This window comes from Echinococcus granulosus (genome assembly GCF_000524195.1).
Source record: "Echinococcus granulosus chromosome Unknown EG_S00010, whole genome shotgun sequence".
In the NCBI taxonomy this organism is placed as follows: domain Eukaryota; kingdom Metazoa; phylum Platyhelminthes; class Cestoda; order Cyclophyllidea; family Taeniidae; genus Echinococcus; species Echinococcus granulosus.
The window spans coordinates 707,029-724,195 of NW_020170390.1; the positions used below are offsets into that span (position 1 = coordinate 707,029).

At 39.0% G+C, this 17,167-nt stretch overlaps 2 protein-coding genes across 2 annotated transcripts; one reads left to right on the forward strand and one right to left on the reverse strand. All coding sequences in view use genetic code 11, as the record gives it.

The window, feature by feature from the left end:
• Positions 1 to 588: 588 nt before the first annotated feature.
• Positions 589 to 2,069, reverse strand: EGR_02283 (hypothetical protein; the record flags this gene model as incomplete). Its single annotated transcript, XM_024491532.1, has 2 exons — positions 589 to 695; positions 1,889 to 2,069. The coding sequence occupies 2 exons, from the start codon at positions 2,067 to 2,069 to the stop codon at positions 589 to 591; spliced, it is 288 nt and encodes a 95-aa protein (XP_024354038.1).
• A 988-nt stretch (positions 2,070 to 3,057) lies between these two features.
• On the forward strand, positions 3,058 to 16,251 carry EGR_02284 (Zinc finger protein 2; the record flags this gene model as incomplete). Its single annotated transcript, XM_024491533.1, has 9 exons — positions 3,058 to 3,330; positions 3,583 to 4,401; positions 7,228 to 7,273; positions 7,343 to 7,439; positions 8,218 to 8,278; positions 9,164 to 9,231; positions 14,039 to 14,978; positions 15,322 to 15,368; positions 15,447 to 16,251. 9 exons carry the CDS (start codon positions 3,058 to 3,060, stop codon positions 16,249 to 16,251), a joined length of 3,156 nt encoding a protein of 1,051 aa, XP_024354039.1.
• Between the last annotated feature and the right edge of the window lie 916 nt (positions 16,252 to 17,167).

Sequence of the window (17,167 nt, forward strand, 5' to 3'; positions counted from 1 at the left end):
AAAAACATTTATGACTTCATCAAAATAATTTCAACCGTGAATGATAAATGTAAAATTATCAAAATGTATACATCTATGGTGAGCAAAAGCAAAGGAAAATGGTTCCATACGACATCAATGCTTTCGTGGTGTCATGCAAAACACATAACTCAGAGCAGACCTCTTGAAACCTCTAGTAATCCTAATTAAATAACTGTTAAAGGACGATTGACAAAAATTACTCACCTGTTGACCCAATGAATATTTTTTTGAAAGTTTTTAGTTCTAAGTCCTTAGCTTTGCAAGCATACAGCCATTTTTATTCTGGAAAATAGCTTTCATCAAAGACTGATTGTCTTTAAGGAATAGTGCTTGTTTAACTGGGTTAGTGTAGAGGGCAGCTATAGTGGTTTTAGGAATGAAAATTTCCATTTATACACAGCAAATTTAGGCAAGCATTTAGCTATACTATATCATCTCCTTTCAATTTTACACCCGAGGAGCTTTTGACGAGTTGAACAAAATTGCACTGGCATCAGTGACAAGAGAGGTCATATTGTCATCACGACGCAACAGTTGCTTAAAATTTAACTGCATAATTTGATTCCCCTACTTTGTCAAGGATGAAGAGAGGAGGGAGAGGGAAGGACGACATCTAATCCCCCTTACTGCAACTTCACCTAATGCTTCAGCCACATCCTCATTCTCATCCTCGCCTGTAAACCGATTGACAGGAACAGGCTGTCAAAATACATCAGCTAATCAAACTTTCTCTAGCTGTCATTCGTTGAATTAAATGTCCTCCACACTTGACAACTGTTCTCCTTGTTTGGAGATCTGTCTTTAGTACTACATCGTCTCCGCACCATACTGACATGTTCAATAGGATGATAAAAAATAAAGGAAATAGCTTCTGATGTACAGATGGACAAAGGAGATTAGATCAGTGGACTAATTGCATTCAGTTGGTGTGCACCCAAGGGACCACATATTTGATTAGCTCAGCAATCGCAATGGGGACAAATTGATGTTCTTAATAGAATAATTGAGACAGAAGGCAGGAAAATTACAAACATTACAGAAGACAAACCCTGTGCATTCACGCTATCTTAATGAAAAGCTTAAAAAGAGTTATCCACCATTAGTCGTCGGTAGTAAGCTGAAGCTACCGGTTTTGGGTGAATATAGTACAAGCTGATTACTTGTAAACACCGCTATGTTTTCCACATCATTACAGTCATCAGGGCCATATTCAGGCTACAGCATTAAACGTGGTGCTGAGGGCCTAAAAAAGCCGGCGAGAAAAAGTGCGTTTCGAAATGAATAAGATTTCATTATTCATGGCATGCTTTACTAGACAGAGGTTTTGTTTGATAGATTACTTTGTCTAAGCTTCATGATGACTAAATGTGTGGTGCTTACTCTTTAAAGAATTGAGCACAAATAATGTGTCAAAAATACTACTACTTACTTACTTACAATCAAAACCAGAAATGGGTCAAATATGCATTTTTTCTTATAAATAATGTTGCAGGTTCTAGAAGGGTAAGGTCATCTTGAAACCTGACTGATGACAGTTGCGATAATCGTTAAGAAAAAGTGTTTATTATTCCGAGGTGCTTAAAATCTAATCTCCGAATCATTTATTTGCGTAAGCTTTCCATCTTCTTATATGATCAGGTTACTTTCTTTAGAAGGAAAATAGTTATCCTACGGAAATGTATGATGGATCTCTACTGGGGTCAACTTATTACACTTTTGGTACTCCGTGTGCCATAGAGGAATGCTCATGGCATTGAATTGAGACTTTTTCAATTTTTCACTGCACTTTAATTGAAGGACTTGTTGGGCCAATTAACTCCACTGCCCCTCAAGCAGTGATTAGCGGGCATTGGTGAAATGTGATTACTGTTGTTAAAGGCGCTCTCTTCTGGGAAGTGGGAATTAAGCTGAGCGTTGAGGTCGGAGGGAGGAGGAGGCGGTGGAAAAGGCGGAGAGACGCAGTGTCGACTCGCGAAGAATGAGAATCCTCCTCGTGTTAACTCGATTATCCAATCAAACTGAGTCTGCGCTCTAATCAGATTCTGCATTGTGTGCTCGGATAAACTAATAAGGTGCGTGCACGCTGGTGCTGGACATTTAAACTAAACGAGGCTGAAAGAAGATGCTAAATCCTTTCTTCTGGCCAATTAAGCTACCCTACAACAAGTGGGTGTTGAATAGGGGGAGAAGAGGATGGGGGAGAGTTAAAATTTAAATTAAACAAATAAATTCTTTAATCCCACGATAAAAAGAGCTTCAAACTACTCCATTGTAAGGTATTTTTAAAATGAGATGTCAGAAATTCTTTACAAGCTGATGAACTCGGGATTAATGCAGCATTTCCTTATCTTTACCATAAAGCACGATACAAGGTGATTGCACAATCACTAATCAATGAGGACTTAAATATTTGACTGATGAAAAAACAATTTTTCCTTATTTTATTCATACTAGAAGTGGCACATCGGTTGACTTTGCAACAAAGGAACTAACCTTATTATTAAGCCAAGGAACACCTGCTTAATTTTGCAGGAGTAATGTAAATAATGTACTAGAAAGGTAACCATTTCCTAAAACTTTATATTCACAAAATCCTCACACTCCTTCTCTCCATCTTCTGTGACCACAAGACCAAATTTTTTAGTGCTGATCAAACAATTTTTTGTGACACCTACGTTACACAACTTTTCTTAAATACCAGAACACGTGGATGCCAATTGCCTGTGAAGAAGACGTCTTACTGATAGCAAAAATCATATCCATATAAGAAATTGCCGAGTGTAAATTTGACTTCAAATTTGTCGGTGCAAGTCAGTTTCGTAATTATACAAACATGAGTGCTTTCTTCGGCCAAGCAAATTACGCTTACATTTTAATTCTTCAAATTTTTCACTTTAAAGAAACATTGCTTTGATGAGCAATGAGAAGTTTGATGAGAAGTTTGGTTACTTAGTTACACCACAATCAATCACACTCAACGACAAATGGTGAGTTAAAGGCATTCTGATTATTCACAGAGTGCGAAAGGAAGTCATAATGAACCTTCCGATGGTCGAACCCTCAGTTGCCAACTTCAATGCTGAGAGAGCGCATGTAATGGTATCCCCACCAGCAATTCCAGAAATGGAGACAGGAAACAGCGGCTGCATCTACTGTCTGACGAAAGTTCTGCACCCGCGCCTGGGAAGAGGCGAATCGTACGCCTGTGGGTACAAACCTTATCGCTGCGAAATCTGCAATTACTCAACCGTGACCAAGGGCAATCTGGCAATTCATGAGCAGTCTGACAGACATTTGAACAACGTACAGGTGAATGCTCTATCAGATAGGAGGCATATGATGGAAGTACACCTTAAAAATTTTAGATTCTTTACAGTTAAATAAATTAGCTCTATCATTGATGCAATAAACCTTAGTAAAAAAAATATAGATTTCCAAATTGCTAATTACTTATTATAACACATGTATGTAGAACCACAATCTTTGCTAAAATATTCGGTGTGTTTTTAAGCTGACGAGAAATGTGACCTGACTGAAAGGTTTTATTGCTGCTTTTTACAGGAATATGATCAACACCAAAAACTACAATGTGTTCACAAACCCAGTGAACAGGATAGCGTAAACTCATCAGTTAGCCATCCACCAGCATCAGCAAATCAGAGTTCACCTCCCACTATGAGCTTATTCCCCCAGACCTATCTTGCCTTCCTTGAAGTCTTCAGCCAGAAAGGTGGCACTTGCCCAATGGACGACTTCAGTACCGACCTTCTCGAAGTGGCTGACCACACTTTCTTCTGTCAGATCTGTGGTGTCTTTGGAACAGACAGTGTAGAGGAGCTGATCAGTCACGCAGAGCAGAACCGCATCCCCAAAAATCTTGATTTGGCCAATCAACAGCTGACCACTCACACATCGGGAGCCTGGCACTGCAATCTATGCTCATATAGGAGTCCTCTGAAGGCAAATTTTCAGCTCCACTGCAAAACAGAGAAGCACGCACAGCGGCTGAGCCTCCTCCTACATGTGTGGGAGGGCAAGGAAGGAAGACTGGGTGCATCCCTCCCCACCAATGACCTCCTTCTCTCTTCCACTTCAAAGAATAGCGTGTACTGCCAGCTACGCTGTCTACCCTGTGGTTTCTTTACGTGCTCTGTGCACAAAATGCGCGTTCATTGTCAGACGCCAATGCACGGTTTTCTCGCAAGCGCCTTTGGCGCTGTAGTCAGGAGACGGAGTCAGTTGAAGTTGTCACTTATGACGGCTTCTGATGGAGGGAGTGTCATGAACGGTGCGCGAGTGATTTATGCGTGTCGCAAATGTGAGATGACCTTCACTTCTTTGACGGGACTAATGCAGCACTTTCAGTCAGCGGACTTTCACGTATGCTCTTTTAAGGCAGCGTTTAATAACACCTAAAAATCTTAAACACCATAAAAATTTTAGCCCATTAATAATTTCTAGTGATAAACTGGATGATATGGCTTGTTAAAACCGAGTTGTTCAGTTGAGGCCTAACAATTACACCAGTGCGTATAGCATATGAAAATTAAGCTAACTACTTTTCGGCAAATAAATGAGCCTGCAGACAACACACCTTTGAGATCGCAATAGGATCACAGTAAAGCACTGAACAGTCTTATCTTTAAGTCTGTAACTAAAAAAAAAACTATGAAACGCTATTTTATCAAAGCCTATACTTTGATGAAAATTTAGGATTCTCTCAGGCGGTACCCCTCCGAAACGGAATATGTAGCTGTGGTCTGGGAATTTGGTCGAGAGAGTGAAATGCAGAACCATTTTGCAGCAATGACAGAAACACCACAATTGCTTCAAAGTGGAGATACAAGAGGTGAGTATTTTGGGGACTCACGACCTCTGATGGCAAAAGAAATAGAAGTTGAATTACCCCAAGTTGTCATGATGGCCGCAAACGTGACCACAAAATGTGGAAGCTCACAGAGTGCTTAGAGAAAAATAATTAAATTGACCTATGGCATATTTGGAAAGTGAAAAATGGCAAATTGCGAATTTGTATGGATCAAAGGGAGGATAATTCGCATTCGTAAACTTAATAGATCACGTCCCATTTCATTGAAAAGGCTTTGCATGAGAAAACACTATAGCTTTTTTTACAAAAATAGTCGCATGATGACCATTTAAAAAGGGAATGCATATTGTGGAAGTGGATACCAGGAGAGGCACAGGATTTTTAAAACAGTACCTCCATCTCCAACCCAACTCCACCTTAACGTAGGTCAAATGAGGTTGAATGACAAGAACCATGTTTTTGACTACGTAAATGTTTGAGGATTGCATATTTTGTCATTTTATGTTCACCGTATATCAGTGGAACCGCCGTATAATAACGTTACTTTTATCTTTTCGTTGGCTAAAGAAACGGGATTCGAAGAATTTGCCTAATTAAACCATGCCAATTCTGCCACAAAATCAACATAATTGGGAGTGTATCAGCACGTAGAATGTGAAGCTAAGTCTACCGACTTTCCGTAATTCAGAATCAGATACATGCGGAAAGGAAGCTGAAGGTGACTCAATTGCCTACACTGGATCACCATTTTCATTCTCAACTCGATGTGAAAATGAAGTAAGTATGCGTGAGCATTTCCTACTTTTAAAGCAATCTATGAATGTATACATTTTTTACGTCTGCAACAGACGATACAAGTCTACTCAAGAGAGAGGCACGCATTAGTTACTCTGTCAGCCCTCTTCAAACCCAGCTTATCTGCAAATGATTTGATAATTTATTTGCAAGACCTACTAATTAAACAGTTGATGCTAAAAACACTAAATAAACCCGCACTTTAACCTTTTTTTCATGGGTTTCTTCCACTTTTTAAATACAACTGGGCTTAAATGGGAAAATACGATATCGTAAGGAGAATAACCTATTAGTGTTGATCGCGACAAACATAACTATTTGTGATGCACTTATCAAAATGCAGCTTACTCATTTACAGGACTATCAGTGCTACTTTTTGTCGTATTTGTTGGTCTAAACTACTTTAATCGTTTAATTTATCTGCATTTGATTTCGCGGGTTGGTCAAAACAAGTTTAAGTTTACATTACTAAAACGTAAAATGAAGGATACAAATAACAGTAACGAATCAGAAAAATATGTAAGTGGACAATTTTCTGTTGTTTTTGCAGTCTCATATTGAAATATATGTCCCACTTGGAAATGTACCTACGCATACCGAAGGGAAAGCTTTCCTAACAATATACGTACATGAAGTAAGATTGTTAGTGCTTCGCAAGCGCACTTGAGTGGTCTGAAACTGCCCTGAAACGAAAGAAGGCAATACCAAGGCGGAGTGGGTACTATCAACGTACAAAGGGATGACGGAGTACTGGTATCATTGGGCTACCGGCATGGCCTGAGGGCCATTCCATCCAGGGGAAGTACAAAGGTGTGGCTTTGACAGCCCGCGAACCAAAACGAAGAGTTAAATAATCAAAGCATTCCATATGTACTCAATTTCCAGTTAAAAATACAGGGGAATACCATGACAATCATTGGCTGAAGACTTTATCACTCCTCAATAATCATGTAAGTAGCAGTAAATTGGAACTTGGACAGACGAAGGATGAAGATAGCATTTACTCAAACAGTTGTCATTATCTAATCTATAGGCAGTGCATTTAAAATTGTGGTAAGGTGCAACATAATTTCGCCACCAGCAATAGTCTCCATCAGGACATCTATCTATTTTTTAACCTATCCAGTTACAGAAGCTCATTTAACCTGTTGATAAGGATACTATGGATGTACCTTTTTCGAATTTGACATTAGTTACAGTAACACGGTTCAGTAGCACTCTAAATTGGGACGGGCAATTGGCCAGAACTACTTATAGCAGTCAATATCTTCTAAAATGGTGGTAAAGTACTTTACATCTTTTTTTGACTTACACATCGTTAATTATGCTTAATTAAAGCATATCACAAAGTTGTTTGGATGTAAACAATACTCTATGCACTTATTATGTGAAAATATGCCATTTAGAAGCGGTATGCACATGTCCAAACAACTGTCAATCAAACTGAACTTGCTTCAGTCATATTGATGGACCATGAATTGAACGTAATCCCGTACGCGTTTGCTCATCAGTGCATTAGAGTCGGACAATTTTTAAGTAGTATCAATAGGTTGCGTGTCAATCAAGCCCTAATTTGCTTTCAGGAGACAGTGTCGAAAAAGTTTAATCTACGGCGATTCAATTCGATAGGTAAGTAATATATGACTCAGATTTTCAAAAGTTTTTGATTGCCGAAATATAAGTCGAACTCAATCTTAGTGTTAAACACCTCACTGGATGACGAAGGAAGCAGGATTCGGAGACATTCGGCTCCACCGACAATCAATGCTGAATTCTCGTCCACTTCTGATCAAAGGTAAGGCATGCTTTAGTTTATTTATAAATCTTTTATGAAGTTGGGAGTGTTTGTTATGAGTTGTATGTGTAAAAATAGGACCTCATAATGTAATTTGGTGGTTACGGATCATTAAACCATGGAGTGAATGACCAAACTATCGTTAGCTGACTTTCCGTTAAACAGTTCGCAACAGCCACTTGACATTACTGAAAAGATTATACTTGAATGCCCTTATAGTAGGCCAAAAAGTACGGACATACAATTGTGTATGCGCACACATTTGGGGAAAAATTTGGCTATAAAATATACCAACTTGTACATTACGGGAGCAGTGTCGTCTATGCTTCGCACGATTCATTCTGTAAAGTCAAACATTCCGTAATATACATTTTACTTAAAAAAAACAAGTCGACATTCTATCTTCAAAACAGTGGACATGGTGGAGTGAAGTGACCGCATTCTTGTATTTAGGAGGAGCAACAGTCACCTGTCTGCCTTACAGACAGATGGCCAAATATGGTTCAAATGCCACCTCTACTAAATACAAAAACAATACTGAAGTAAGTATTAGTAAAAGGATTAGCATATGATAAAGTGGGAACTGGATGCAAAAATAACTGCGCAGGTTAATGTGTGATCCAATTTCTTAAATGAAAGGCAGAGTTTTTGAACACCGTCTTTGGCTTGTACTTACTTGGGATTTTAATTAGCATTAGATTGAATGGTCAACTGATTTTTCGCTTTTCAACTTCACAGAACGGTCTAATCAATAGCTTTCCTTTCATTTTTCTCACAGCAGAAAAAGGAGCATTGAATACGACAACGGTGGCAACGTGTCAGCTATGAATGATGCTCAAGTAAGTAGCTGATGGGAATGTATAGATCATGTTTACACACCCTTCGGATTAGCATTAATTGTTGAGGGTTCCTGTTACATGAAAACCTACCTCTTTAGTAAAAGACTCACCACATAAGAGTCTCTTGAATTCTGGTGAAAGATCTTAGACAGCTATTGCTTTGCCAAAAACAAGTGCCGTTTCCCATTTACAATCCAATAAAACGAGAGACGCCTTCGAGTTGTACGTACTATTCACTCTAAAGTAGTTTATCAAATTTTATACTCCAGTTTAATACTCCAGTTCTTTATACAGCATATCACGATGATGGGCATGAAATTGGAGGAATTTGAGAGAGCCACTACATGAGATGCAATAAATGGTTACTAGCGTAAGCAATGTGCTGTGATCTCTAATCCTAGAAATGTTACCCAAGGGTCTTACTAGACCAAAGTAGCAAAAGTGTTATCACACAATCCATATCTCGGCAAATGATAATTATGCCTGTCACAATGATTCTCACGCTGACATTTGAGGCTAGGCGAGATGGTTCGTGTGAAAACCGTTCAAAAAGCGGTATCAGCTTTTGGGGTACCATCGAGGTATTGCATGTGTAATGAACAACAGAAAACTGATATCAAACAAATCGCCTAAGGTGTTGATTTAAGTTAGCTCAGGCAATTAAACTGTAATATCATCCCCTTCAAAGAACTCACTGTTCTTAGTAGGCAAGTTTTAATAGGACAAGAATCTCAACTATACCTCTTAGTAAGAATGGAATAACAAACGTTTTCATTGTTTGTCCTATTATGTTATTTTGGCAAAAAAATATGCCCTGTTTGTTAACCTAAAACAGGGCACATCTTCTTCTGACTACTTACTACGACGTCTAAATTGAAATTTCAGATGCCGCAGTCACTACTAGCCGGTGCAACTTGTCAGACCCTGACAGATGGCGAGAACGCGCACTGCAGGTAAGTCTAGAGCCATCGCCTCTTGATGCCATTATCCTGATTAATAACCTCCTCGATGCCTGAGAATCTACGAACACCAACAAATTACTGAATTTGAAAAATGCGGTGACAAAATTTTTTACTTGAGAGCCTTTAATAGGTAACAATCTTGAGCCAAATTTCGGTTTTTGATTTCAACTTACGCATCCATTGCAGTTCATACGTCTTCATTCCTGTCGTAGTCTAATTTGGGGCAAGAGCAGCTCAAGCGAAATGTCTCAGTAGTTTACGCGATTAAGTTGGGAAAAGAGGCCTGTGTGGTCATCATCAGATGACCATTTCATTAAGACCCATTAGTGAAGTCAACTTTGGGAATGCCGGCAATACCTAATCACTTTTCCCTCTTAAGAGTCACTTTAGTTACAGTTAAAGACTGTAATGGGCTCCAAATGATATTCACTTAAAAATGACTAACGGAGTCCTCGACCAAACGAAATTTTAACCATTAAAGTTAAGTTATTGTATTATATCTATTGCTTCTGAAATGCTTGTTAGGGTTTGACACTGTAAATTCGAAAAGTCGGATACGCAACTTAGGCCATGGCTTTGCAGCGGGTCATTTTCAATTAGGGCTCGCACACATTGTAATAGGCGCATTGATGTTAAAGTGCTTTCGTCTACGGAACGCAGCACTTTCAGCCCTAACATCAAAATGTTAAAGACATTAAAGTACCAGCATAAAAAACCTAAGGAAGAATGTTCATTTGCACAAAGTCATATTAATATTCCTGGTACCTAAATGATGCTGGGCAATGAGCTCGGAACAGTCAACTATGTAGCAAGCGAGGTAGAGGTAATCTCCATGTTCAACTGTGAATTCTTCTTTCAGTCTATTTAATGACGTCTGAGACTCTGATATGGGGTGACATTTGTCCCGGTCAAGGTAGTTAAAAAAGAAGTCTGTGAGTCTCTGTATGATTTTCATGAATCGTGTTTGGTGAATTCGCACACAGACTCCATTACTAGGAGCAAAGGTGTTAATACTTATTAATTTCTGTCGGCATTTTGAAGAGTGCTTTAATTGAGCCTTTAGAGAGGTTTTAGTATTCCTGGCAAAATTATTCATTATTGTAACGTCATCTGATAGTGGAGCATGTGTTATGCACCACTTTCTCGACAATGAATGGTAGGATGGGAAAATCATTGTTAATGTACCTTAAGCTCGAAGTCTCGTCCTGTGACGCCAGCATCGAAAGTGGGTGTATAAGTAATACTTAAGTGTACTGAAAAAGCTTTGATTTGAAATAAAAATTCCTGTTTGAAGAAGAATAGTGCACTTCTCGGGAATTATCTCATTGGAAAAGTTATTGAATGGTAGAACGAAGAATTTGTGGCACCGTTATTACTCACAAAGTTTGCTTGTGACGCAGAACCCTTTTCTATAAACTCTCTCAGGGATTTTAATGAAAAGCTGTTGTTATGCCAGATTACATCAGGTCATTTGAAAGGCTTGTCTTTTAAATATACCATGTGCATTCCCCCATTGCCGGCGGTAGCCTTTGAAACGATGAGTCATTTCGGTGTCAGCTGTGTACCAATCAGTGAGTTGAGTCCTATGACAGATGACCACAGTAATTTCATTTGTCAAAATAATTGGATTGATCGGCGGCTCTTTGATTAGAAGTAGCGTCTCCACGACTGCTGCAAGTTTATTTATGTACTTGCATTTGCCCTGTGTGAAAAAATATTCTCGACAGCTCAACCACACATACACAAAGTGAGTTCCTTCGTCAGTTAAACAAAAATATATAAAAAGAACAATAAATGTGGTCGGCAGAGCTGTCCTCAACATAAAACAAACTTATCAGTTAATCTGACTAATAAAATATTACCGTTAAACTTAGTATTTATGACTGTTTAATTAAATTTCTGATGCATTTTCTTTTTGATAATAGAATAAAGATTTTCCGATACAAAAGTATTTAAATTAAGCCTCGGATTTGAAAGCTGATAAACTTTTACTAAAGAATGCATGAAAATGAATTGGCGTAGAACTCGCTTTGTTGAATTATCGGAGTAGCGTGGTGTGTAAAATTGAGTAAAGATCTAAAAACCCATATCTGACTAAATTGTAACTTTACTGAGATTACTGACAACAGGCAGAGTTCAGGGTTTGCTCTTGTTGTAAAATGATCCAACAAGATAAGGTGGTGATGGTGGTTTAATGTCACTTGAAAGTAAATGAATAGAATTGCCGTTTCCTGACTTTGGCGTACATAAATATGCTTTAAGTGAGGTTATAATATCAGAACCTAATATGATGCTGATAATATTTTTTAGTAATTCCATGAGACAAACACGAATCACATCAGTAGTAAGTGTAGCAATTAGAGCACGCTCTAACCTCTAACTGTCTCTAAACGTGTTTGACTGCTTCTGTGCTTTGTTCTCAAAAATGCATAAAATCAGACAATGTTGCATTTATATCCCACACCACAGTATGCAAAAAGCATTAAGTACCTCACCATTCCAGTTGACTGGAAAGGGAGCACAACAGTTGGTCTCAGTACGCACTGGTGTTAGTTTTTTGCACCTGATCCCAAACAAGCATTTTGTAAGAGTGGCTTACATCTCTTGACAAAATCCATATGTGAGCCAACTCTTACGTACCAACAGGATTGATTGCATAACCTGTCCACTTGATACCCCTCATACAACTTGAAACCATACTTTCGGTCTCTGCCGTGGTTGGAAGGCTCTCAATGAAATATCAATCTCATAATGCCTCACTCGATTAACCTGATTTCGTTCGTAGATGCATACGCGAATTGTGTAAAAGCTAAATCGCCCTTTCAATACCATAGAATGGTTGATAGTAGTGATAAAAAAGATTTGATGAACTAAATTTGAGAAATATTTGGGTACTTTCTACTATAAATTGGAGACATATATATTTGCAATACGATTAATAAAGCCGGAGATTAGTAATAATAATTACACATACAGAAGTATATTCATCCAGGAATGAATCACGTTACAAAACCGGCTAAAGGTAGGCGTGGAATACCAAACCATCTAGCTTTTAATAACATCACCCTTTTGCACCGCTAAAACGTACAAAATATTATGCGCTATTATAGCTATTTACAATACTTTATTCTTTTGTAGATTATCTACCTCACAAAGCATGTCCAAATAGAATAGGTGATATTTTATCAATACAATTAATGCGTCAAAATTATATAAAAATATATCGAACTTAGCAGTGGATAGTGGTTTGTCACTTGAGTGGGCTCATTTGCATCACCGATTGTGCGGATGGAAAGGAAAGGAAAGTCACGTCTGGAGGGAAAAAAGTTTGTCTGTTTCACGATTCCCCATTCCTGTCTACCCTGTTTTGAAAGCACATCCATGCATGTCTAGAGCATGGCAATTGGCAAATACCAATTAATGGTGGCATATCTTAGACCTTCAGAAGCGGTACTATTCTGGTAGCAACAGCGCGTTGAAACACGCGAGCACCATGGTGTGCTAATATATTGCCACCTCATGAGTTTAATAGCTCATTTCACCATTCAACTCAGCTGAATCGTAAGTCTCAATATTTCATTGTCCTCCTCTGTTTCATGCTAACTGTAACTTTACCTGAAACTTAAAATGCCCCTCTTTAAAGTCGTTCCTTGGGATGTTTTTCCAATTATTTTGCTTTAATGATTGTATGCACCATAGTTATGCGATGAATACACGATGTGCATCTCAATTCTACATTTATGCAAATAAATTATTTATATATATTTTTTTTAATTGGAAGACAAACTTCACAATACGCTTAGGTATTTTTGAGAAGGACAAGGGTTTGTTTTCTTTGTAAAAGGGTTTATAGCCGGTCATACAGCTAACCAATGCATACATGAAACTGATCCTACACCTACTCCAAAGAGATCTAATAAATAAATTACTTTATGCAAGCAGTCAGAAAAAAAGATTACTTTTCATTAACGAAATGATAAACTGATCCACTCTATTTTAACAGAGTCGTAAGTCAATTTTAGGGTGAAGACACAGCTTAACCTTTGTCAGTATAATCATATATTCCATTAATAGGTACGGCAGAATTTATAAATGTTCCTTTCCTAACCCGGGTTCACAAACTTAATGCGGTCGCGCGGAACAAGGATTTATTTGAGTAAATTAATGTGAAATTGAAAAGTTGTTTAGTATTATTGAAGTTGTGTAAATGGGCAGCGCTATGGAAATCAAGTCGAATATTTGTACACAACTTTTCTAAAACAGTGACACGGATGAATCTTGATAGGTAATGGTCTAGTTATTTGTAACATTAGGACCGCGTTAAGGGATATAAATGAATTCAATGCAAACATGCCTGTTTTCAACAAAAACATGATGCACTGGTGACTAAAAAATGACAGTGCCTGCTAACTATGAAAAGGTATTTGTTTAACAAGAGAATTACCCGTTTCTCATGATGCTATGCGGACTATATTATCCCAAGGTTTAATGTGATATGCGCCAATTTGTGCTGATATATTTCTACCCTTCGGCTATGGTTACGCGGTAATTGCCACATCATGAGGGCAATGATGTGCGAAAAACGCAGTCTTTGCTAATGTGGCAGTTTTTGACACACATTTTCGCATCTACTGATGATAAACTTCATTCACCAATCACAAGGTGTCAGGCATGTCGATTATCAATCTGTCCGACTGACAGCCTTTTGGGAAAAATTGTCTCGACGCCACCCTCTCCTTTCATAATATAAACTAGCGCATGCGCACTCTGACGACCGTATTTCATCACTTTTCTGCAGGATGCACATCACTACCAGCCCACTATCCTCGTGGTTGAACTGCGTCAATTTGCAAAACTCTGAACTGCTTCAAGGACTCGCGAGGTTCATTGATGAACAGAAGGAGCAAACTAGTGCTCCACAAACATGCGATAGCCTCTTTGCTTGGTTTGGTGCAGACAATACTCTCTGCTCTTTCCTAATAAGTTGGCTAAGGCATCAGTTTCCTCAAATGGATGGCAATATGTCTGATGAATTTGTTGCTTTTATTCTTGAACTCATCGCGCAGCAGCCTAATGTTTTGGGACGGTTTCTGGATTTGCGAGAGCTACAGCAGCGGCAAGCGTTCAGCACCTGCCATCAGTGTTCCCCCCCGCGATCGTTTCTACTTCCCTCATCCACGAGTCTTCACTTCAACATTCACCATAACGATGAATTACCCGCCTTAGTTCTCGAGGCTGTTAAGAAGATGGAAAACACGGTAATAGAGGTTGTTCGCGCCCTTCAACCACAACAATTTCAACTGCCGCTGATGAAAGGTGGGCGCACTCGATTATCAGTAAATCATTTGGAAGTCTTCCGATCCAGTTTCTGTAGCTCAAATCAAATAACTGAAGCAACGATTGCAGAGATTTGCAAGAAGACAGGATTGGAAGAAAAAGCTGTAAAACACTGGTTTCGTGGCACGCTGTTCAAGGGGCGACAGAGATTCAAGGAAGATTCTTCTAATTTAGACATTCCTCAACCTCCCATTAATCAAGCATCCGCCACTGAACACTCAGACGAGGTGCGATCGGTGGGACGTAGCACGAAACCAACATCTACAAAGCGATTCAGAACACCCATTTCGTCAATCCAGCAGGCTGTACTTTTGCAATACTTCCAGGCTGATCAAAATCCTAGCAGAAGACAAATGGACATCATATCAAGCGAAGTTAATTTACCAAAACGCGTTGTACAGGTAAGTGTATTCCCACTTTGTTAAAGACCTAAGTTTATTTGCCGAAGGCATCAAGAGAGAAAGACTGGATCTAATTTAAGTAAATTGCGATATTTTTCTGAGATTGGGAAGCTCCCAAGGAAGGTAATGAAATAGATGAAGAGTGCAAATATTTTACTTTAAAAATAATTGTATTACTTAGAAATATACTGTAGTCCAAAAAATATGTTTCAGTGGAACCATTCACAGTGCCTTAAAGTTAACTTTAATAATACTAGTTACAGTATCATGATATTTGAGGAATAGTGAATCTATAAGCCATTCAATTTTTAACTTACAACATTTTAACTTTTTTATTAAATAGGTATGGTTCCAGAACGCCAGATCCAGGGAGCGTCGAATGTTTATCAAGTATGCACCATATCACTCACAATCATCGAAGCCAAATTTGCTTCTACTACCTTTTACGACTCCCTTATGGCAACCTAGGGAAGCTTCCGCTCAAGAGTCACCGTTTAACGAGCTGAAGTGCTTGGTTTCAGGTGCAAATTCCACAAACACTTTGCCTGAGCAGACACCCGTAGATAAGCTGCAACAGATTTTCAACCAAATCCTTACTCAGATGCCTCCTCTGGGTATTATACAGCCGCCTGCATCAGCACCTATACAACCACCAGTAACGTCAATACCCCAACAGCTACCATCACAGTCTTCCGAAAACTACGAAATGGATTCTCCTCTTGACCTATCCACTGTTTCTTACAGATCCAATGACTATCAATCATCCACCTTACAAAATCTCAGCCCTCATGCGGGTAGTGCGGCTAGTGCCAATGAGACAAGGTCGGATAGCTTTTGCCGACGAAACCGCACAAGCATTAGCTCAACTCAGGCGCGATTCATGCAGTGGTTTTTCCAACACCACAAGACTCCGACTATCTGTGAGTGTGAAAACATTGGCCGTGCAATCGGTCTCAGCAGACGAGTTGTACAAGTGTGGTTTCAAAATCAGCGTGCCAAGAAGAAGAAGTTGGCACGTTCAACGGCCATCTGCAGCGAGGCCTCATTTCACCAACCAGAAAGCGAATCACAGTTTCTGCTCGAGGGGAACGAATGCAAGCTGTGTAATGTGAAAATTCGGCGCATGAGTGAGGAAGACACTGCAGCGGTCACAGAACACATTTTTTCAACGGTCCACATCGACCGGCTCTTTGCTACTATCTGTCAGGGCGACTTGTGGTCGGCGGCAGTTGAAAGACAGCAAAATTGTCCACCTGAACCAAAACATGAATAACCCCTTTCTCATTTTCTTTCTTTCCCTACTTTCCCTCATTTTAGTGCCCTCCAATGTCTTACTACTCGTGGAAATACACCCATACATATTTATCTGACTTATTATCTAATAAATAACCATTTACACTATTAACAAATTTGCACACCAAATATTTTTAAGTGAAATTATATACTAGAGTGCAATACACCATGCTTTTAGGCGAGAGCTTGAAGGCAGTATGATGTTGCAGCATCAATCAACTTTTATTGAGACTGTCATAAGTACTAGGCACCAGTCGACAATCGAGCGAAATGTACTTGCCGACAGAGGCGCTCAGTGATTACGAAAGAAGCCCTCTTACTAAGCCTCCTCCTCCTCCTCCTCCTGTCGTGTGTCCTTTCTTGCGACAATAAGAGCAACAATTAATCTAACCATTAGAGGAGATCCACTTGATTGTTCACACACTATGTCGCGTCTTATTCAGCCTTTATGCATCTCCAGAAGTTCACAAGTCTTGAAGAAATCACAGTATTCGTGTGCACTTTTAAATACGTGCACATAGTTTTACGGAGACAATTTTCCCATGAACGGTCCAATGTAAGGTAAGGGTGATTCTATACTAAAATGTAATAGTTTACGGATTATAGGAGAGAGGAGAATTAACTGAATGGGTAAAATTGATACATAAAGGACGAAATCAAAATTTGCCTAAAATACTAGAAGGCATATTCCTCCGTTCCTGCTTAAGACCTTAATCGAGAATCACCTGTACCTCACCTCTCACAGGAGAAATTTTTAAAAAATTACTTCCTTTTGGAACTTATTAGTGCTTCAAATTAATAAGAGGTTAAAAAAGGGGTTAGATGGAATTGCCACGTGCTTTGCACACGTGCTACGGTGCTTTGGCGAGCCTAAATTCGTCTTAAAGCCGTACTAT